This window comes from Alligator sinensis, unplaced genomic scaffold (genome assembly GCF_000455745.1).
Source record: "Alligator sinensis unplaced genomic scaffold, ASM45574v1 scaffold834_1, whole genome shotgun sequence".
NCBI lineage: Eukaryota > Metazoa > Chordata > Crocodylia > Alligatoridae > Alligator > Alligator sinensis.
This window is the reverse complement of record NW_005843049.1, coordinates 256,113-280,524: the sequence shown is the minus strand read 5'-3', so window position 1 is coordinate 280,524 and position 24,412 is coordinate 256,113. Positions and strand designations below refer to the sequence as shown.

At 41.4% G+C, this 24,412-nt stretch overlaps 1 protein-coding gene across 1 annotated transcript in view; it reads right to left on the bottom strand.

Moving 5' to 3' along the window:
* Positions 1 to 24,105, bottom strand: part of SLC7A11 (solute carrier family 7 member 11) — a 91,706-nt gene extending 67,601 nt beyond the window's left edge. The window contains exons 1-4 of the mRNA XM_006036977.2: positions 23,829 to 24,105; positions 20,164 to 20,290; positions 14,620 to 14,735; positions 1,911 to 2,036 (exon numbers count right to left, since the gene is read on the bottom strand). Coding sequence (XP_006037039.1) covers positions 1,911 to 2,036; positions 14,620 to 14,735; positions 20,164 to 20,290; positions 23,829 to 24,105 — 646 coding nt within the window. The remainder of the gene's footprint in view (positions 1 to 1,910; positions 2,037 to 14,619; positions 14,736 to 20,163; positions 20,291 to 23,828) is intronic.
* Positions 24,106 to 24,412: the final 307 nt, after the last annotated feature.

Below are 24,412 nucleotides of genomic sequence, written 5' to 3'. Positions count from 1 at the left end.
CCTACACTGAATGACTCTGATTCCTGGTGTTACTGTTTAATACTGTTTAACAAACCCCTGAACTCTTCAAATTTCTTGTACTAGGTTTGTACTACCCCCAAACTGCTAACTTTATGTTCATTCTTCCCCTTGAAAGTGTAAGGGGTGCATGAATTGTGAGCATCAAATAATTGCAGATACTAGCGTACTACTTTAACTTCTGGAAAGGCCAGTTAAGTTTGTCCCTCAAGTACTACATACCTCATATATTGTAGCACAGGGGTCTGCAGTGAGGGGCACAACCCTGCGCTGCTGCCCACACTGCTCCCGTACACACGGGGGAAGTATGGCAGGGCAGCGGGGAGCTGGGAGCAGGCAGCTTTCTGTGCCCCGCACTGTGCCCTGCCACGCTGGGTTCCAACACTGCTTTGCAGAAGCGGCAAGGGCAGCACAGCAGGGAGCATTGCCAGTATGTGCTGCCTCCCTGAGGCCCTGGGCTGGGGCCGGGGCAGAGAGGCAGCAGATGTTTGCAGCTGGCCCAAGTTCTGGTTAGCTGCTGGCAGCCACAGAGCTGGGGCTTCGGGGCAGGGGCTTTGGGTGGGAAGCAAGGGTCATGAGCAGGGCTGGGTGCATGGGCTTTGGGTGGGGGGCACAGGACAGCAGGGCTGGGGGGCATGAGGCTTTGGGTCGGGGGGCAAGGAGCACAAGCAGGGCATCCTGCCATGTACCCCCTGCCCTCATTTTGTTTTTTTGGCATGCCGGCACTCTGGCACCTTCCAAGGTAGGCATTGTGGGGGGTTTTGGTACTCCGGCCAAAAAATGTTGCCTACCCCCATTGTAGCATTTGTGATTTACATCGCTGAAGTGATAATTTAGTTCCCATTATTACACTTGTCTTGGCATGCTCATGATTTTCTAAAAATTCTAAAACTTCCTGTGCTATTTCATAAACTATATGGTATGGAACAGGGCTAAATGTTAATGGCAATAAAGAGTAGATTTGCTCTTCCTGACAATTCCTAGTCTAAGGACAGAAATTACATATAAACTGGTATAAGTGATCAGAAACTGATTCAAATCTGAAACATAGCAGAAGTTCAGTGCACATAAACTGGTTTCAAAATAGCCAAAGCCAGTTTAAGATAAACCTGGATGCATGTAGTATAAGACTTAACTGATTTAGTTTATATTGGTTTATTCAACTTCTGTCCCAGGTCCCCTCCAGATTCAAGTTAACTCAGTCTCCCCAGCATCCCAGCACGCTTTGTACCTCTCCCACAACCCTTCCTCCCCACTTCCCCCTCCCCTTCCACAGGGTAGGAAGGCTAGCCTTGGCCCTAACTGTCTGCTCCAGCTGAGCAGAGAGGTGTGATCTAGCACCCCCCAGCTTCTGACCTGAGCCACTGCAGGCATGTGGCTGCATTTCTGGAATCAAAAGTGAATGTCTGTTCATTTGGTTATCAGTTCAAGCTATGCAGCTTAAACTAAGTTGTGAAAATTGAATTGATTCCGCTTTGGGCTTTTTACTTAGCCCTAATGTCCAGTCTGTTAAAACTGTTTACTGTACTTAGCCCTAATGTCCAGTCTATTAAAACATACAGAACAACAGGATATGTCCATTTGCCACTGACACTGTTTTTGTCCCATTCACAAGAGTTTTCATTCTGAACAAAATTTATGCTGAGAGGAGCAATTCTGTCTTCCTTCATTTAAAATGCAAGGTCCAGTCTCAATATCCTCATTGGCATGCTACTGTAAATACCAGTTTATCTCAGTGTAGTTCCATTTTTAATCTATTACATGACAGTACAGAGCTTAAGTTAAACAGTCATAGACTAATTAAGAGATTTTGCTAGTATAAGCATTATTTGGGGGGAGTGGGAGGGCAAAGATAAAAAGCACTTAAAAAGCATTTACTTTTCAGTTCATACCTTTAATTAGCTGCATAACTCCAGGGACTATAATTATCAAAATTGCTACAAGCTTGCAAAAGGTAAGGAAAATCTGAAGGCGGGCACTCCAGCTGACACTCATGCTATTCAGGACCATTACCACGGCTGTAAGAGAAGAAGGAAAAGTTAAATAAAAGTGCTTATCTTGCTAAAGCAGTAAAAGCTATGCACTCTGAGCCCGAGAGGTCCCAGGTCCCCTCCAGATTCAAATTAACTCACAGTCTCCCCAGCATCCCAGATTGAAGCATCCCATCATCCAAACAATGGATTCTGGTGCTTGAAAGGAACAACGACCCCCTAATACCTTTTCTCTCCTGTTACTGTCTGCTTTTCTGATTTCCCCAGCCACATTCTAGGCCTGTCTGAGTCCACTTCTGGGCATGCTGCTTTGACCATTAGTTTCTTCATTACCTTCCTAGCTCCTTTTGCATAAAGAATTGCACAAGAATTGTTAACTGTTAGAAATTGATGAACTGCTATAGCATTGCCTTTGATTAAAATTTTTCATTGAGCAACTCCTGTCACTTGAGACCACTATATGAATGTCAATTTGACTGCTGATTTGCATTTTTGGAAAACAACAATCATTACTAGTAAAATTAAAGTTTCTATTCCTCATTTAGCACTGCATATATTTGTTCTTAGTGATGTAATTTCCACCTACTCTGCTACTCACTGAGTAATCTCTGTTTGAATCATTTTTGAAACAGTAACAAGGGCCAGGTACAGAAATTACACATAAACCAAGCTAAGTGATTGGAAATGGATCTAAACCCATAACCGTAGTTCAGCGCACATAGACTGGTCTAAAAATTGTGGAACCCAGTCTAAGGCAGACCTGGATTGATGTGCACTCAAACTTAATTCATTTAGCTTAGACTGGTAAATTGAACTTCCATACCAGATCACCAATTGATTCAAATAAAATCATTGTCCTCTGGCATCCCAGGCTCCTTCATAGTCCCCCATAACCCGTCCCCCCTGGCAGGGAGGTGCACTAGCACTTGACTGCTCTGGCTGAGCACCCAGGGAGCCCTGCCACTAAGCTCTCCCAGAGTCAGCACAGACACTCTCTGCAGCCCTGCCTCTAACTATCTGTCAGCTGCAGGCAGGCAGTGGGGAGGGGGAAGGAAGGGAGGTGCCTGTGCCCCTGCACCTGGGTACCTGTGTCCTTAGGCAATTGTTGGGACCCAGAGGCCTTCAGGCCTGGGTTTGAACTTTGTGCCTGGTATAAGACCCATTATAGTGTCATAGGGACACAACACTGTATACCCACAACCCATCGCAAAGCACCCCATGATGTACACACAGATCTGACATGCAGTCCAGGAGAACTCCTGTGCTTGGGCACAGCTCTACAGACCACAGCCCTGGCTCCTACACACCCACTCAGGGAATCCCATGCCCCTGTGTGCAAGCACAACCCCATGGACCACAAGCCTGGCTCCCACACAACATATCTCAGTGGCTAGAGCCAGGTACCGTGCCACCTGGACCCCGGTATGTCTTCCCACCCCCCCAAGCAGAAGCCAGTATGGGCTCTCACCTCTGGTGGGTTGGGGTGGCAGTGGGGCAGAACATTGGGATTATGCCTGCACAGAAGCAACCCTGTGACCTCCATGGTTCAGCCACTGCCTTCCTGGGCCATGGGCACCTGAGATGCTGTAAGACTTTTATGACCCACGGGGTCAAAAGAATACAGGGTCCCAGAGTACTAAGAGTATGTGGGGGGATCCAAGCTAGGGCAAGAAGGCAGATGCCCCTGGAAGCTTCAGGAGTAGGTGGGGTGTGGGCTGACATGGCAGGAGGTTGGGGGTGTGCTTGCCTGTGCCTGGTAGCCAATCAGGGGTGGCCCACGATCTCAGCTGTGCTCAGCAGTGCTTAGCAGTCTCTGGCAGCTTGGGGGGCCTACAAGCCCTGCTGGGAGGCATGCAAGAGCACCCCGAACCTGCTGGCCTCAGCCACTGCAGGCAGTCCGTGTGTCCCCAAAGGACAAACATGTGTTTTGTTAGCTACCAATTTAACCTAAGCCACTTACAGAAGCCCACATAAGTTAGATCGATTCCTTGGTCTTTTTAAACATCTGTACCTTGCCAAGGGGGTAATGATACCCAGTAGATTACAGCACTCTTCCTAAATGCAAAGAATCCTTGTATTCACAAGTGAAAAGGAAGGGTCTTTGCTAAAGCAAAGACCATTCTGAATAGTCCTGGACGGTCCCAAATTTGGGGGCTGTGTCCTGGCGTATCTGAAGAGCCCTGAAACAGGATATTTTTGTTCTAAGTTTGAAAAACTGATCCTGGAAATCCTGACCCTAGTCTGCCTACCCACACATCCCAACACTCTCACAATAACTGGTAGCTTCCTGCTGTATGTCCTGAAAGGGGGCAACACAGTGCTTCCTTGGCACCATGTCAATGTGAATGTTTCTCATTCAGGACGAAGCCACATTCATGAAATGCTACACCTGGGCCAATTAGCAATCTTTCTCTCTCTCTCAGCAAGCTTAATTAACCTGCTGGCAGTTAAGGAGAGGACAATAACTAGAACCCAAAGTGGTGTAGTCTACTTTTGGTTCCAGAAGTCTGTGGAGCTGCCAAGATTCAGGCATAGATTTTGATGTAGAAAGTGGCTCTTAAGGGACCACTGACTGACACAACATAAAAACAATGAGTCATCTAGTTTTGTTCCTAATTATTTTAGCTTATATAAATTATGTGTCTGAAAGAAAAGAGGATGTAAAGAGGTTTCAATAACTGCATATTTATAATGTGAAGAAATGCACTGCCAGACAAAAGAAGAAAATGGCTGTTATTCCCTGGCTGGAGGAAGAGTTAAATGTGATAGCATAAGCCTGTCAATTGATCTCTCTCTTTCCATCTTGCGGAACTAATGAATCAGCTTCACATCAGAATCCCTCTGTATTTCAAAACCTCCTTAACAGCAATGGTTTATCTGTATAATCAGCTATCTCACAGGCCACTAGATTCATAAAATCACAACTCCAGAATCTGATGCCTAGAGCTTAGAAAATGCCAGCACAGGTGCTGCAGGTTAGGCTCAGCACAGACTTTCAGGTAGCTAGGACAGCTGTTTCATCAAATGTCTTTACAAGCTGGAATTAAGCTTAAGGATGACGCTTAGGCCTCAAAATAGAGAAAGGTTTAGAGCTGAGCCAAAAATTGATTTTTTGTTCACTGTAAAGTCCAAGATATATTCAGTGCAGTTTGATCCCAAAATTATTTCTTTGGCAAATGGAAAAGTATTACAAGATTTAATACATCGCTTTATTTCAAACTTAGGCCATTTAAAATATTTACAATTTTTTTTAAATAAAATTATAGGAAACTTCTAAACAAAAAGGTTTTTTTGAATTTCATGAGTTTTGCCTTTTTCTAAATGATTTAAACAGCAACATTTAATGTTCTTTTCACAAAACATTTCAATATCCCCATATCTGCATTTTTCACTGAAAAAGGTTTGGGTCAAAACTTTCACCCAGTTCTTTGTTTCATCATACTTCAGAATAAAGACAGGTTCTGCTGAGCCACAATACAATCAAAACCACCTGACTTGTGGCAAAATCTCCTTAAAGGTAAGAATACTTTGTCTTTAATGTATTGCTCTTGTGTATGTATGTACAACTGGAAATACATAGAAAAAGCTATGTGACTGGTTCACCACTGTGTTGCCCTAATTTTAAATTGGTTTAATATAATTTAAGTATCACAAGTTCCTCCGGGCCTATGCTGGCACAACTGTGTTAAATCAAGTTGCAGACCCCTACGTTTATCTGAATTTCTTAGTTTGTGTTACTATATTCAGATCATCAATATTTTGTAATTGCCATTTAATGCAAAATTCAACAAAATATATTTTAAACTGCTGATTTTCCAGGACTATGTAAGAAATCTAGTGGCAGTATCCAAATATTTCAAGTTTTCTTGAATGCCCAACATTTGGTTACCTTACTGAGGAAAGAGTAACACAAGCATCTCCTTAAAGAGAACTCTGCTATAATCACTATTTTATAATGCAGTAATCAGCTTCCTGATAAATGTATGAGATATCACATAACAAAACAGCAAGAAATAGCCCTGTGAGAATGCTAATTTCGGTTCACACAGCATTTTGTGGTCTTTCTTGTGAAGTCCAGTTCATGCACAAATTACAAACTATAAATTCATAAGCAGTTCATGTGTTATGAATGCAAAATTTCACATGGATATTTGTATGTCGACTATGTAACACTGAGTTCAGCCAAAGTAAAAACTGAAATGGTGTGGCCAGCTAAATACATAAACAACATAAATTATTAGGTCATTTTTCTTTTCTTTCTTTCTTTCTTTTTGGTTTTGGAGTTTAATTGCTTTAGGTTTCAACAGTAAAACCAATTATGTAGATTTACAGACTATTTTTAATGTTTACTATTTGCACTGGTGCACACCCCTTACTTTGATATGTTTATAGGAATTCATATTTGCATGTATGTTTTAACACAGGCATAATTTTACAGGAGGGAAGAAAGGAGACAGTGAAAGGCAGCAGAGAAGAAGAGTCATGGAAAAAACACTGAGTAAGAGGGAAAAAGAGATATAGCACCAGTGCAAACTATTAAGCATATCTATGCCACCTCTGCATTGTGCATGGGAAATCCACTATGAAGCACTGCCCCCCACACACTCTCACTCAGTACATACCCACTCCCCAAAATGGGTAAGTGCTAGTGTCACAGCAGGTGTAGCAGACACTTGTAGATGCCATAACATAAAAGTGCTGCTCTTTGGCTTGGGCATCCTTATTAGTGTATATCTAAGGCAGCTACATTGTCTCATTCCTAGAATCTGGCACATATGGAGAGAGAGCAAGTGGTCAGAGCACACTTCATGGCAGTGCTCCTGGATACAGCCCAGAGACAATAAGGATATGTCCTAAGTCCAAGATCAAGCTCATGATAGCACCAAAGTGATCTGTACCTACACATGCATCCTCCCATCATTGCCACCATGATTATAGTTTGTGATTTAAGTGAGCATCAGATGGATGTCACAGCCTTACAGAGACACCTTGAAACACAAACTGCAGAGGGCCTGCTTCAGAATCAACATAATGATCAGAAGCAAGCCAAAGTAGTAGTGTCACAGCAGGTAGAACAGACATTTACAGGACAGTAGGTTTCTGTTGAATGCAAGAGGGCCAGAATGAATATACAGTCAAATGCTACAGTCATGTTTGTCCAGTCACTTTCATCAACCTGATCCTTCACGCAGTCATAAATATAAAAGGTATAATAGATCCCAACACAATAAAGAGCAGTAGAGTTTAATCATGACTAAGTTTCCAGCAAGGAGCCAAATATGTGATATTGGTACAGAAGGGAGCCTGCCCTGCCAGCTTTTGTGACCTAACTGATAGTGATAAGAAATAATCCAAAAGACCTTCCCTTCTGCAGAACTGTGTGCACCAATTCAAAAGAAGGCACGGAAGGCATGATTATTTATGCAAAAGAATCAGATTTGCAATTCCAACATCCAAGTGGATATACATCTTATCTGAAATCTACCAGAGGGGACTGATTAGCGTGTCTCTATGGCTAGGGACAGAAATTCTGCATAAACCAAGTTAAGTGATCAGAAACTGGTTTAAATCTGTAACAGAACAGAAGCTCAGTGCACATAAACCAGTTTCAAAGTGGCTGAAACTGGTTCAAGATAGGACTGTGAAATTTCACCAAGTGTTAAGTTTGGAAGCTGTTTTGACCCATTTTGAGCTTGAAACAGCGAAATCGAAACAAAACAAAAAGCATCGAAACAGCTTCAAACCTAAATGAGGGCACTTGAAACATTTCAAAAGTTTAAAAACGTTTCGAGTTTCAAAGCAGCCCAATGGTGGGAGGCAGGGGAGAGCTGGGGTGCGCTCTGAGCAGCTCTGCCGCCCCATGTAGCTCAGCCCAGCAGGAAGCGCAGCCCTGGCTCTCCCCACCTCCCGCCACTGAGCTCAACTCTATGGGGCTGGCAGAGACAATTGGAGCACAGCCCGGGCTCTGCCCACCTCCCACTATTGGGCTGCTCTCCAATAGGCCTCACCAGCCCCACAGAGTGCAGCCCGGCGGCAGGAGGCGGTCAGAGCTGAGGCTGTGCTCCACCTCCTGCCGCCAGGCTGAACTCCATGGAGCCTGGCACTGGGTGCAGGCTGTGCCCAGCACCAGTCCACGCAGCAGCAGCAGCCTCCTGTCATCTGGCACACATCCAGGGGCCCACACCCCCCGGGACGAGTCCGACACAGCCCTGCAGCCCTCCTGGGGGTGTGGGTCCCCGGATCTGTGTCCAGATGACAGGAGGCTGCCACTGCTGCCTTGGGCCAACAGCAGCATTAGTCTTCCCCTGGGCTGGGTGTGGGCTGCACCCAGTGCCAGTCCCAGGCGGCAGCAGCAGCCTCCTGTCATTCAGCACAAATCCAGGGGCCCACACCCCCAGGAGGAGTCCGGCACAGCCCCACAGCCCTCCAGGTGTACGAGCCCCTGGATCTGCATGCTGGATGACAGGAGGCTGCCGCTGCCAGCAAGTGTCACAAATTTTGCCTTCAAGACTTTGAGGTGTATTTTCTGGGCAACCTCTACACCTATCTCCTTGAAACTTGGCAGGCTTCATGCCCTCAGAAGGGGCTACCAATCCTGCAATTTGCATCTGAATTAGGCAACAAATGACAACATTTCAGGCATTTTCATGATTCCCCATTATTGCTTATAGGTGAAACATTGAAACGAGTCAAAACAGCAAAACAGTTTTGACGAAGCAAAACAGGACAGTGCTTCAAAATGAAATTAAATAAATAACAAAATGAAACAATGTCCCTTCAAAATGGTGAAATGGACATTGAAATGAAACCATGGTGTTTTGCACAGTCCTAGTTTAAGATAAACCTGGTTGAATGTAGTATCAGACTTAACTGATGTGGGTCAAACTGGTTTATGGATCTTCTGTCCCAAACCCCTTCCTGGTTCAAGTTAAATCACAGTCCCCCAGCATCCCAACATGCTTTTCAGCCCTGGATTAGGCTGTGCTGTCTGCTCCAAAGAGCAGGACTGACCCTACCCCTCTGCTTCCTAGCTGGAGCAGTGAGGGCTGGTGTGGGGGCAAGCACAGCTGGGGATGCAGCCCAGTCTGTGGGAGAAGGGACTGCCCCCCTCCGGCAAACCCCGGCTTGGGGCTGGGGCCAGGGAGGGATGTTAAATACCCCTTCCTCCGCTCAAAATTACTACTGGCTGCAACTGTGGACTACAAATCCCAGAAGTACCTGGAAGCAGGAAGAAGTGATGAGCAACCCTGCTGCTGTGATTGTGGACTGCAAATTCCAAAGACTTCGGGGGCAACAGGAAAAGGAAGTGAACACACAGCCAGAGAGCCATGGCCATGCTCTAACATGCCCTGACTTCTGACCTGAGCCGCTGCAGGCATGTGGCAGCATTTCCTGAATCAAAGGTAAAAGTCTGTTTACTTTTGTTTCAATTTAATCTCTGCACCTTAGATTAACATGCAAAGACTGAATCAATTCAGTCTCGGGCTTCTTAACTATCTGTACTTAACCTATATGGTACAATGCAGTGTACCTCACCTACCCCAGGCATCAGAAGCACTATTGCCATGCAGTACAGCATTCCACCCAGGCTAGTTGGCATAGTATTTTAGCCCAGGCAGACTACTTCGCTAGGTATATTGCCTTGGGCACCTGAGCTAGCCCATTCAGATCCAGATCAGGTACATCTGTGTAACTCAGCAATGTGTTGTGTAGACATACCTGGCATCATAACTTCTGGCACTGGCAATTACCAAGCTGGAGAAAAAGGTATTAATTGGAATCACATAAGCAGTAGCATAACTAGGGGTTGGTGAGTGGGGCACCAGCCCCAGGCACCAAGTTAGAGAGAATGGCTCCCTCCTTCCAGGTGTCTTAACCACTGCAGAGGCAGCCCTGCACCCCATATCTGTAGGAGCCAGGCAGGCACAGGCCCAGGTCCAGTAGCATATCTGTGGGGCAGGGAGAGTAGAATGACACCTCCTAGGAGGCTTTTCCAGATGGGAGACAGTCCTGTGTCTGTGGGAAAGGAGAAGAAACAAACAAGAAACCAGGAGTGACCCCAGGGAGCCCATGTGGCTGCCTTTTCCCCAGGAGAAGCAATGCAAACCCATGCTGCTCCAGCCATAGCTTTAGTAGAATCAGCTTCCACTGGAGTGACAGTGGCACTCCCCTCCTCACCCATCACCTCTGCCTGGAGTGCTGAAACAGCTGGCTACACCTCTGCAAGTAAGCTCTGAATTAATGCAAAATTCTGCCTTGGCCAAACAAAAAAATTCAGTTTTTTTTCAGCAAATGCTGGAAGTTTTTCAGGGCAATGCTGACTGCACTTCCTCAGTACAAAATTGCCTGTGTCTAGTCTCATACCACTGGTGCTTTTTGCTCTTGTGACAGAACACAAGGGCAAGGGAAATTTGAGTCTTCTCTCTAGTGCCAAATACTCAAAGTAATACACCCAAACATGTTAAAAACTTGTAAATCATATATGAGATGTTGACCTGTTTTCAACCTGGTGCAGCTGAAACCTGTTTACATTCTCTGGCTTAATATGGAAATCAGTGAACTGATTAAGCTTGTTCCATTCAAACTGTATATGCACTCAGATAACATGGCAACAATACAGTTTGATATACCTATACAATGTAATACATCCCCAAGCATATTAATATACATTAATCACCTCACTAGGCATTGTGTGGACATAGCAAAAAATATGATATTTAATTTAAGCCACTTAAAATGTAGACCTTACGGTCTTGCAAAGCCTGCAGCTAAGGGACTCTAGACCTGGGGATCCTATAAATGTTAAGAAGAGATTACATTTCATGTAAAAAGAAATGTGTATTTCTAGGCTTCTTGCTTGCAGTGGCTTACAAACTGAGATAAATGATACTGACAATGGAAAGAAATAAGGAACTGGGCTCCACTTCTGTGGCAGAAGACTTGGAGGGAATCTAAAGATTATCCCCATGCATACACTTTTGATGTATAATGAGTTAATTAAGTTTAGGCTGTATCACCTCACTAAAGTCTTATGATAGGCCCAACTGGTAGGGGCACAATATGTAAACAGGAATGGGTTATACTGGCAGGACATTTGCTTCAAGGACTTTTAAATGTTTCCATGGCAGGAAAGGCAATTTCATGTGTACTTTGTAAAATAATAATAATAGGATTTTTTAAAGGGACACTTTGCCTAGGAAGTCCATTTTGTCTCTCATCAGTAACATGTCCCCTACCCTTACACAATGCTCAGGCACTCTTCTGCTTCAAAGGAAACTGTGTCACTTGTTGAATCATTAACACAGTTCTTAGCTTTACTGGGAATGTTCCCATCCAAGTACTAATCTGGCCCAACCCTGCTTATCTTGTGAATCACGCTTGCTGAGGAGATCAAAAGCCAATGCGGTAAGGCTACAGAACAAAATCTCTCTCATTACCAGCACATAGTTTAATGATGCTTCTAACAAGATCTGCAGAAAGCACTCTTATTACCCACCATCATCCATCACAGCAAACAAAAAGAAGTGACAAGAAGTGGGAAAGAAAGGCAAAAGATAGGGTGGCTGACTTGTTGCTTGACTTAGACTAAATTATACTCTTGAATGGAAACAGAGATTATCTTCTCCAGCACTAAATTCCATTGTAAACGTATGTCCTTCTCCAAGTGAATGCAGGAAACGGCACAAGAAGATCCTGACTGCTAGCATTATATTGCAAACACAGAGCAACTAATAATAATAACAAAATAAAGAACAATTATATACATTTGCACTTGCAATCAGACCCTTATACATGTCTATCATATCATATTATGCACACCTTGAAATGCTGTGGTGTTGTAGGGTGTAATCCAAAGAACAAAATTAAAAACTAAATCCCACGCGTCAATGTGTCTCTTGACATTACTGCTCATATTGACAAGACTTTCTACAGGAATCTCTAGTTTCAGCGAGAAACTCATCCTACCTGGCTCCACACAAACTCTTTTTCAGTTACTATAGCAACAGTTTTCTGTTAACTCCTATTTCCCTTAAGGGTGTAATTATTTCAGTATAACTCCACCCTCCTGCAAAGCTGCATCTTTCGTTAATTACTGTGTGAAATCCTGGCTTATTGCACAGATTTTCAATTAAATGAAAAGTAATAAAAAATTGTATTTTAAATTGTTCACTCATTGTGCTTCAATTACATGTACTTAACAAAACACTCTACTGGAGTCCCCACGTAACATTCCTTCTGTCTAAATGACCTTAAAGTTACTGAACATCTGTTTTACTCTTATCTTTTCCTGAACTATTTTAGGCATATGTAACTATAAAAAGTTATTAACCTCAAACATCGAAGCCCTTAATCCAATTACCCATATGAAACCCATGGTTTCTACATAATAAAAACAGATACAATGGTAGTCATGTTGGGATTTTTTTCTTTTTTTTCTTTCTTTCTTTTTTGGGGAGGGAGGGGTAGTTTTACCAGGTGGAGAAAATGTCCACAATGAAGAGCTTCCACGAATGACAGATTTCATTACACTGGAGACTGGAATTGTCAAGGTCAACCCAGATCCCACACCTTAAATAAAAAATTATTTGACTGAATTGCCTGTGTAAAATAAGTGTCTTTTTGCATGGCTTATATTGTTATGCATACCCCAATTCCCCTTTTCTAGGCCTTTTGTTCCTTAAATATTAGCTCCCAAATTAAAATGAACAATCTTTTATTAGGGCCACATAACGGAAGTCTACACTATAGACTTCTGCCAGCGTAGATGTGTCAGTGGTATGAATAAAGAAGTTCGATCCCTGATGGACGTGGCTGGGTCATCAGAAATCCCTTGTGTAGAAATATGAAACGTTACATACCAGCAAAATGGTACTTTTATGACACCATAGGCTGTGTCCAAATTGATAAGCACCCCTTGTTTCAGGGGCACCTGGCTAAACCCCTAGGGACAGAGGTAGGGCTGGAAGCCATGTCCAGCAGAGATCCCCTGAACTTTTACTATGCATTTTCTACTTCAGGAACAGCTTTGTATGTTTTGAAAAAGTATTTTATCTAACCAAGGGCATAGAGTAGGTTGTTTAGGCTGGGGGAGATCGCTTGTTGCTTAGTTGTTTAATTGCTGGCCTCGCTAGAGGAAAAGCTGTATCAACAAAGTTCTGGAGCTGGAAGGGGGGTTACTTGGGGGGGAGCTGGAAGGGGGGTTACTTGCTGGGCTTGCTACACATTTCATCACATCAGCAAGTTTAACCTGTTACGTAGCTATATAAGGCAGACGCCCACTGGGGTGTGGGTGCTTGCTTTGCGAACGATTGCCAAGCACCACTTTCTGCGCAGAAATAATAAGTTGGATCCTTCACCCCTGTGTGTTTATTGGCACAAGCGCACCAGGCACGAACTCACCGTCCTTTGGGGACAACAAAATGAGCGTGGCCATACAATATGTAGTGCCACAAGTATACAGCGCCACACGCTGCAGATTCAGGCATTTCCCACACTGCTACCTTGCAGCGCCGGAAGCAGGGGAAGGGGAGATTTGTTTTAGGAGATCCCAGGATCAAAAAAAGCCAGGCAGAAAAAACCAGGGTGGTGCTCGTGGAGGCAGCACACACTGCCCAAAACTGGAGCCTGGCTGGCAGGAGGCGCACACGGTTTCCCCAGCCCCCAGGATCCCAGGTAAGGCTGCAGGGGTCAGCACAGTTGCTGGTCCCAGCCTCCCCTACCCCATCCGGAGTAACCTGCCACATGCCAGAGAGCACATAGCACAGGCATTCCCCGGGGACAGTAGCAGCGATACAAGGTATGCTGCTGCTGGTTGTCCCCATGAAACCAAATGTCTGTGCTCATCTGCATACCACCATAAAGGCTTGCTTCACTTGCTGACAGTTGATTTTACAATGTCAACACAAGGCATAGGTTTACCAGTATAGTTATGTTTCTATTAGGAATTTGCCAAACTAGTTATTCTGTAAAGCACTTCTAAGGAGCTAGCACCCTGATTCCAAAAGAAGTAACCAGAGTTCTGTAATGCAGGTGCCAATTGCAAAATAAGAAAGAGTAGGATGAGCTTTTCCTACTGTGTATTCATACTACTCTTTAATACCTGATTCATCACTTAGCTAAAGTGCAGAGAAAGTAATGGGATTCGAATGCTTTACTGGGAGTGAGCAGGATCAGTGTTGATGATTTCATGCAGCCTTTGGACCAATCAGAAGTAGCCTGTTGCTTCCTGGCCTCCCTCTTGGCACTCTTATCTCCTAAAACCTGGACAGAGCACTTACAACTTGGCATCACTCCTCCATTTTTTTGCCATTTACTCACTTACTTCCTTAGAGAGTGAAACTGGAAGTAGACAGGAGTTTAACCATTGACTGAAGTTGGAATAAGATCAGGCCCTGATATAGAAACTCCTATGACTTGATATTTTTTGTTCACAATAGTGTCCATGGGCATGGGCATGCGCACACAGGAACACACGCGCGCGCACCCTCGCAGGCCCTGAATGCAAAGTAATTCTGTAACGGTTCACATCAATTGATCATCTAATTCATGTACAGTTATTTTCTACTTTAACACCTTTACCCTTCCCTGCAACCCCAAGTTTGATACTTACTGATGCCAACTGCTGTAATAAACTTAATTGCAAGGTCTGGGATTTCACATTGCATAAACAATGGCTCTAAAATATGGCGTCCAAATGCTAGGGATATTACTGCTGTAGCAGCAGGCCTAAAGTAGACAGAAAGAAATAATCAAGAAATGATGGTTAATCTATAGCAATGCATAGACAACATATATACAGGAACATTGTGCTGCTTTATCTCAGGACTGTGATTGCAGATTAAATTGTACCTAAGATTATAAACATTTTGGGGAAGGAAATTTGCTCAAACTCAGCATAGCTGAGACAGGAAGCTACTTTGCTACATCCCTCAATGCTGGGGCTGGCCCTTGGAACAAGTTAGGGCATCTACAAGCTGCTATAACTTATGGAGACTGGAATTGTTTTTTTAAATAGTCACCAGATATCAAATACAAATGTACTCCCCCGACCCTTGGAATGTGTTTGCAGCATTACGTGACAGTGAGAAACTCTTTGCCTGTGACAATGGGGAACCTGTTACCTATAGAGTGAAGCAATTCACCTACAAACAAAGCAGAATAAAACAATAACAAAAACGTGCGTTCACTTCAAATATGATTTACAGGTCTCATTTCCTCCTACTTCTCAAACCAGCAAATTAGTCACTGTTGTGCAAGCTTCATGTGAATTGATAATGTATTGCATAAGGTTTACACATTCTAGCATGCACTAACATGGTTAAAGATAGAAAGAACACCAAGTAACTTTGGTTTTCTTTTAAAAGTAATATCCCACTGATGTCATGAGAACCTTTGTTGTCATCATGACCGGCCTTACACCTAATAAATATTAACACAGAATGAGAATGATGTCAAGACATCCCTGAATCATTAAATCTGAAAGCCAGCCAAGGGAACAGACTTGTTATAGCTTGTAGACAGGACCATATTGCTAAATTTCTGTGTAGAATTGTATTTCTGATTCTCACTGATGTAAACTAATTGGCTGCCATTGAGAGAACTAAAGACCTGTAAGTGTATTAGTTCTTTTAATAAAAAATGTTGCACACAGTTTTCTCAGCTAAGTCCTTTTCCCTGTGAGAGACTGCAGTGTTAACACACCCACAGGCTCTTGGAGCAGCCACAATTAGGAACAAACATTTCCTCCCCCCACAATCATTTTAGGAACTGTTACAAACCTAAGACACATTTAAACGGTCCTACCAACCATCATGTTTAAATGCATTTCTCACTAGTACTCTTCCCTTCACTAATGCGATTAGGGAGTTTTTTTCCCCTAGAGCCATGTTACCACTAAGCTTTAAAACTATGCAGGAGTCACCACAGCATTTAAAGATGGTAGGTGCTAATAGGCTTTCAGTCATAAGTTGAACAAGAACATACTGCCAGCTGCACCAGTTTTTAGAAAAATGGTATGTGCTGGCAGCATATTACAAGTTTCCACTCACATGGTATCATGCTATTTATACCTTGATCAAAAGGTATTAACCTTTTTTATACCTGCTAGTGAAAACAAAAGCTCTTCAGAACTTGGATTTTTTTTCATATAATCTTTTTGTTCATATAATGCAAAAAAAAAGCTCTGTAACATTGATCCACTGATTTCTTTGTTTGTGGATTGCAACTCTTAGCAAAGGCCCCAGAAAAAATGAAAGCTCATAAGACTTTTCTAGAGCCGCTGCAAGCTTATTTGGTGGGGGGGGAATGGGTGTGTAAAAATAATGGTGGCACAGCTAGCTATCACTGTCTCTTTTTAAGAGGTCTCTAAAAAGCCTAGGTAAAGCTCTGGAAGAAAGAGGTGGAATTGAGGGAGGAAGTTGCATGTGAAACCTTAAAAGTTCTAATCTGACATTCAGTCTGTTTCTGTACATCTCAACTGATGTAAATGTGCACCATCTAAATTCTAGGAGCTTTATTTCTCTCTCTTTACACCTGTGTAAATAAGGTATTAGCTGCAGTTAAAATAATACCAGGTTTGAATTGGTGTGAGAGGAGAAGCAGGCACTGCGTGTTATTATATTCCTTTGTGTGTAAATGAGACAGCCAGTATCACTGATCACTCAGCTAACCCAGAAATGTTCTTAAGATAGTTTTATTTACTCTCTTGCAGTCTGATCCAACATGATGTGTGACGTTTTGGCTGATTTGCAATGTTAAGAAAATATTTTTCTTTCCAGAGACAAAGTTCCCTTTTGGAAAAGACTTTGTGGAGATTAGTAACTTTAACACAGAACTTTTAAATTGTCCTATACAATTTTATATCTAGAATATTTTATATTAAATTCCACGGGGCAATTTAGTTTCTTTCAACAGGATGGTATTCTGTGAAGTTTCATTGAGTGTTCCAGCAATTTGCATATGATCCTATTTAACTTTAACATATTTCTACTGGCTTTCATCATTACAAGATTTTCTATAAAAGTTTGGTTGTAGAAATACTGAATCAGTTTAAATATGACAGAGCCTAAACTGCCATGTATCTTGTGGACTGAACCAAATCTTTATTTTAGGATTCTGGCTAAATGCCATGCTCCCAAAAATGACATAACACATATACACCCATAATATAAACAAGTTTGAACAAAGTAACCAAACTACAAATATTATACTAAAAATAGAGCCCACCAACATAAAAACATTTTATTAATATAAATATAGTAGTAAATCAAGACATAAATCTATAATATTGCTATACACAGATCCACAATTGAGACAATAAAATCAAGTCTAATGTTAAAATGTATCATTCATATCAGTAATAAAGGATATTTAGCTCTAATCTCCTCAGCCTTGTAAGCAAAAATTGTGAGACAGTTTATTACATTTGGATTTGTTTGTTGCAAAATCCAGATTAATTTATCTCTGTTTGAGAAGTGTATCAATTTCTGCAAGTACAGTAATAAATAGGTTCTTTTTATATCATTATATAAGGAACATTGTAATACGTAGCGGACAGTAGCTTCCACAACTCCTAGACAAGACTGGGCAACATCTTTTAGCCCTTAGGATGGAAAAGCTACGTCCAGCCAGAACAGCTGTGGGCATCTGTTCGGTCCTGAGTCTAGTCAACGAGAGTTTCCATTTATTATTGAGATCCAACTGTAGATACCTTTCTCCCCCCTAATCTAATTTCCAAAGAGTATATAAAGGGGCAATGCGAGTAGCCCTAGCCACTGCAAAATCATTCTGCCTGGCAATATGTCGTATCCTCTGGAAAGCTCGAACCTTTTCGATGGGGGAGAAAGATGTTTCATTACCTTTGAGATAGTATCCCATCCCAAAAAGTAGAAAAGTGAGGGAAAGAAAAGCTAACGCAGGTGACTGGAGAGGAGGGGGATAATTAACATCTTCTATGTAGCGTAATTTAAGCAGATGAGATGGTAAAAGGGGAAGGATTTTAAACCAAAATCTTGCCATTCTAATAATAATATTAGTTAAAATAGAATCAATTCCCACCTCTAATCTCAGAAAAGATGCAGGAGTTGAGGGAGGAAGAGCCAGAAGAGCCCTAAGAAACTTGTTCTGAGGTATGTATGTCTACATCATTACTAGAGGCATAACCCCATACTTCAGCACCACATAAAATATGAGAGGTAACTTTGGCTTTGTATATAAGAGCTTGGACTGATCGCCCTGCTGTGGTTTCATAAAATTTCTTTATAGACACAGCCAATTGGGTTGCCTTAATTTTAGCTGACTGTATATGATGCTTCCATGATGGAGAAGCTGTGCATAAGACACTCAGATATCTATAGGTTTTGACAACTTCAAGTTTGGTTCCCCCTATATTCCATGGATATTTCATCAAACGACTTCCCCAATACATTATTTTGGATTTATCATAAATTATCTTTAAATTATTTTGTTCACGAAGATGCTCAAAAGTTGTAATTTCTCTGTGTAATCCAATAGGACTTCTTGACAGTATAACAGTGTCATCTGCATACATTAAAATAGGAATCAGGGTTGCTTATAATTTTGGGGGATGAAAATACGCATCCTGCATATTTCCCATAATATTCATGTAAAGATTAAATAACAAAGGGGCCAAAATACATCCTTGCCCAGCCCCTTTTTGTATGTGAATTTTTTGTGCGAGGTCACCCTTCAAGCCCCACCTAACTTGGACCCATGTATCTTTATAATATTTTATCAACAAATGCAAAAGAGAAGGGTCAATCCCATAATTTATCAGTTTTTCCCAAAGTTTACTTCTATCTATACTATCAAAGGCTCTTTACAAATCTACAAATGCAATACACAGTGCTGATTTGTGCATTTGCGTATAAATTATGTCTCAAAAATTGAAGAATGAAATGTTAACAATAGTGGAATATCTGTCCCTAAATCCGGTCTGATGTTCATGTAATATGTTTTCCCCTTTCACCCATGTTATGTGATATAATAAATGGCACCCAAAAATTTTAGCTTAAACGTCTATCAAACTTATAGGGCAATAAGATTCTGGCTTATCTTTCAAACCTTTCTTGAAAATCAGTACAATAATACTCCCTTTCCAGGAATCTGGGATTTGGCCCAACTCAATTATAGAGTTATACCATTTTTCCAGGATCAGAGTCTACCATTTAATTTGTTTTGTTTTGTTGCATTTAAATTTCCAAGCAGTTTTGCTATTTCTTGTTTTGACCATAACAAGAAGTGGAAATATTGAAGCATAAATCTGGTATAATTGAGCCTTACCACTAGGGAGTCAGATCATGTACCCTCATGGCTCTTCATCCTTTATTGTATCTAGCCATGTCAGTAATTCTCAACCAGTATGCCATGGCACTCTGGGGTGCCTTGAGACCCTTTCAAAGGTACCACAGGGTACCACATAATGTTAATACTGTTAGGTGTGCAAATCACAAGATAAACCCAAAGATTTCAAATAAGAATCCAGAGTGTTAAAAACATTCTGCCCTGCTGTGGTCTTTCTGAGTTCTTTCCAACAGAATTATCATTCTGGTATTTATCTGTTGTAAAAAGCACATCGAAAGTTAAGAGCTGACATTTTCAGAGGGATGCCTGGAGTCTGTTTAGGGGTGCCTCAGATCTAAAAAGGTTGCGAATTACTGAGCTATGTGACGTAGGCATAAATATAAAAAGCTGAACAGGGGGATCGTATGCTTCCATAGTAAGTTTCATAGTCATGTGTTCCAAACACATGAGGGGATACAAAGAGAAGTCCTATCTGAATTTATTATTATTATTATTTATTATTATTTACTACATGGGTACCTGAAATATTATTGATATGGGTAAGCCTTGTACCTTCATAGCTGTAAAACCAAGTACTGTAGCTGACCTTGAATGAGAACTAGTTTGATTTGGGTTTTTTTCCAGAAGACACAGAGAGAGTCTGCAAACCAAAATGTCAGTGCTGCCAAACCAAACAGAAAACAGTTCTGAAGCAGAAATCTGAACAGAATTAAGTCTGAGTGTCAAAATGCATTAGACTATCTCTGTCCATCACCAATCAAGTTTTTTTTGCTGCATTTCAATGTACTGACATTGGAACAACAAGGGTTAAGAAAACCTACAGGAGACTCACCGTATTATAAGCAGTTCCACCCAGACTCTAACAAAAGCAGGTAATGGTCCAAAGGCTTCCAGGATGTATGTGTAATGGCCTCCAGATTTCTTGATGCATGTTCCTAGTTCCGCATAACAGAGTGCACCTATGAAAAATGTATTTATATTACATTGTAGTACTACAAGAGATAATCAATCAATGGGGATTATTCAAAATATTTATAACAAACAGTAGGAACAGGGTAAATAGGAGAGTTGGTTAAATCTTAGATATTCTTCCTTTTTTTTTTCATTAATACAAGCAGCCTCAAATAATGTGTGTGTAATGTATTCAATTACATTTGATCCTAAGACACTGAATAACTTATTTGTTGATACAATGTTTCATTGCTCAACCAATTCATAGTGACCAGGTAAATGAAACTGCTGTGTCATGCTAACTGGCCTGGTTACCTATCACACAAGTCCCATCAGGATGACACATCATTGGTTCAGACCCTACTGAAATGACAAAGGCCTGGAAATTGTACACTTTTAACCCTTGTTGTGAAACATATTGATGAGACAATGTCAGGAAGCATGCACTCTTGATACAGGAATTTACTTGCTAGTACTGTTAATTTACTGCTAGTAGTGGGGGGTTGACCTACTGAGGTCCCTTCCGACCCTAATATCTATGAATTCCTCATGCACACTGGCTAACAAACACCCAAAATCAAATTTTTCAACACTTTCACAGTCTGATATGCACTCCTAAACTGCATTTCTGTCTTAAACACAGAGGGCCTTCATGCCCCCTTAACAGGAGGACTCTTCTTCAACAGAATAGGAGAATACAGTCTTCAACATGTTTACACTTGATAAAATAAAACATAAAACAATATTGGTGTCATGGCAGCCTGTTCCTGCAAAAGTCAAGAATGGTTGTTCCTTTTTTAAATGAATTTGAGAAAAATAGTACCATACCACTGGAGCATTCACTAAGACTGCCACCTGCTTTCTTCACCCTTCATGCAGCATTTGGCGGTAGATAGCCACTATAAGGACTTAGGAGTATAGGAACAAAGAACTGAAAGGGGTCTCCTGGACCACTGTATTTTCAGGCAAACTGTTACCCAAGGAATTCCCAATACGACCATTTCAAACCCTCACAGACAATTTCAAAGTACAAAACCAGAAACCCAAAAAACACCCTGTAACATCCCATGGGTAAAAATAGAGGAACCTAGACTACTGCTAATGCTATGACACAGAAGTAATTGCTTAACATGCATTTGGATGAATACAAGAAGGAGACCAGACCACATGCTACAGAGAAAGGCACAGTCTTTTCCAATCTGATCTAAAAGTCATAAGTCTTCCTGTCCAAATTTGTCAATCAGTGGCCATGTCTACATGAGACCCGGACTGCGCAGTAGCCCAATATTAGTGCACTGTAGTGTTGCATGGCAAAAAGTGTGATGCAACACTATTGCGCAGTAGTATTAGGCACAGTAGCATCACAAAGAAGGCATTCACTAGCACCACTGTACAGTAACTTGGGTTACTACACATTTATTTAGTATCTTTTTATGCAAGTACTAAATTAACGCACAGTAATCATTCACACACATTAATCTCATGTAGACATGGCCACTTTGCAGAAGAGCAAAGTCTTTTAGCCAGGAGGATAAAATGTTCTCATCTCCATGTGTGGACAACATCAGTAAAGGAGAGGTGTATCTCATAAATACCGTTATAAATGGTTTAGTAACATGCAGGAATACAGAATCAATAGAACTATATGGTTTTAATAAATCATGGCTTGCAGTGTTATGATCGGTGATATATATGCAGTGGTCAAGGATGCAGTCCCTCAGTAAATAATGCTATAGCATTTTAAGGTATAAACCACATTTTTCAAAGCAGCACAACACTCAAAACCACTCGTATGCCCAGTGTTTTTGGTCACATACATACATGCATGTGATATAGTCTGACAATAGAGAAAGCACTACATAATATACATTTTTTTTCATTGATAGGGATGTATTCTACAGCCATTAAAACATGTTTTTATTAAGAACTCCATGCATATCGCACTTGCTTCGATTTGGGGCCCTGCTGAAGTCTTTGTGTGGTATTAATGAACGTAACTGATATTCTACCTAAAGTGATTGGAGAGTCACATTTAGAGAAACCAGCTGATGTGTTCTTTCTTGCCAATTTATCTGGAAGGTTGTAAGACAGAATCAGTTTGAAAGAAGCTGTTGTAATGCTGTAATCAGTGTTTCATAGAGAGCATCACCAAGACCACTGGTAATGAAAAATAGTATGTATGACATTTTATCACAACATGAATGTATGACATTTTACAACGTGTGTATGACGTGAAAAATGTATGACATCTTATCACAACATGTAAAGGCAGAGGGGAAAAATCAGAATGTACTATATTTAATCACTCTGTTCGTATACCATATAACTATGAAGGTTAAATTCAAATATCCTGTGTTCAGGCAAGGTGTGTCTCTAGTTTTATCCAAAGGCCAGCATATAACTGGATGCCAAATTGTGTTTACTTCAAGAAAAAGGTTTGGGTCTTAGGCAGTACCTTCAGAGTTCGATGGCAAATTACTGTTGTCTTATATTTTGCCTGTAATGAAATAAATTCAAGCTCTGATGAGAAAGGGCCCTAACATTTTTCAACATTCTTTTTCATTCTTTGTATTCCTTCATAACAATCAATGCTCCTGGTCAATCTACCCAGGGCAAAATTCACATGTCCCATCTATTAAGCAGGCACATGCTACTTAGTGTTTTCCCTCTTTACCACATGCCAGAAGACAAGTAGTCTGGATTTTAAATAAAGCCAATATTTGTGTCAGTTGCTCAGCTTTTTTGCGATTAACTCATTGAGTTGGTCAATAGACCTTCTGTTCCACATAATCAAGGGTGCTGATATCCATTGTGAATGCAGCTCTTTATACAACAAGACAAATAAACTGGCATTCATAAGGAGTTCTAATACTTTTACTAATGAAAATGTGCAAAAATTGTAGCCAAATGCATTCCAGAAGACAAAGTTCACAATATGTGCTTGTTTCGAAATTCCTCAATTTTGGGGGTGCAGTCTTTCATAAAATATTGTGAACTGATAAATGAAGTGAAAAACAGTTGCAGAAAGTTTTAATTTAATTCAATTTCTTGCCAGTAAATGTTTTTGTCCAGAAGTTATTCATCTTAGAACTGGATCAGATGAGCAGGGAACTGAGAAAAGCTGTTTAAACATCTCACAGGTGTTCAAAATGACCAGCCCATCTCTCTAGCTGCCAGCACCTTGCAAGCATGCTGTAAACTAATCCATACATTTAAAACAAGAACATCAAACATATACCACACTTCACAATACAGTAATGGATACTTCCCTCTCCTGATATATTAGGGATGCATTAAAAACACTGTTTGGTCTAGGGTCTTCATACAGCCCTTCAGTAGAGTTTTATGCCATAATACTCATGATAGAGGCAATATAGATTGCACACAACTGTACCATTGAGAGAGCCCATCAAATAGCAAATAAGTATCCATAGCCTTATTGGTCCTCAAGCATCAGATTGATCTTTGATATCCACTAGCAAAAATAAGAAGAGAAGAATTCACCAGCTGTCCCAAAGGAGCAATTATAAACTTTGACTAACTTACCAAACAATGAGAGGATACCACACACTGTCCAGACAACCAAGGACATTCCCACGCTGCCGGTGTTCTCCAGAATTCCTTTAGGAGAGATGAAGATTCCTGCTCCAATGATAGTACCAATTATAATGGATATGCCTCTCAACAAAGTTACTTTTTTCTTCAGCACTACTTTTTCTTCCCGGACTGGCTCTTTGCTGTCCATAGAAGGCAACCTGCCATTAGATTGCCCCTGCACATAGCTTCCATTAGTGATTGTAGGTACAGCAGGTTTCCTAAACATGCTAGCAATCAGCACACTCAAAACAAACAAAACTTTAAAAAAAAACTTTGTGGCAGACGCTCAAGGTTTCTTCCTCTATTTGTGAGTAGCTAATTGCTCTCCGTGCCTTTCCAATGCCTTCCAAGCTGTTCCTACACACAGGTAAACCATTCAAGGTGTATTTTTACTCTTCGTTGAAATCTAAATGCTATTCCCTAACATCTGAACTCTCCCAGCACAGGCTGGTGCTGCCTTGTCATTGGAAACCAGTTCTGCTTCCGCGTGGACTTGTATTTAAGCTCCTGTCATACCAAGTTACTCCTGCTGA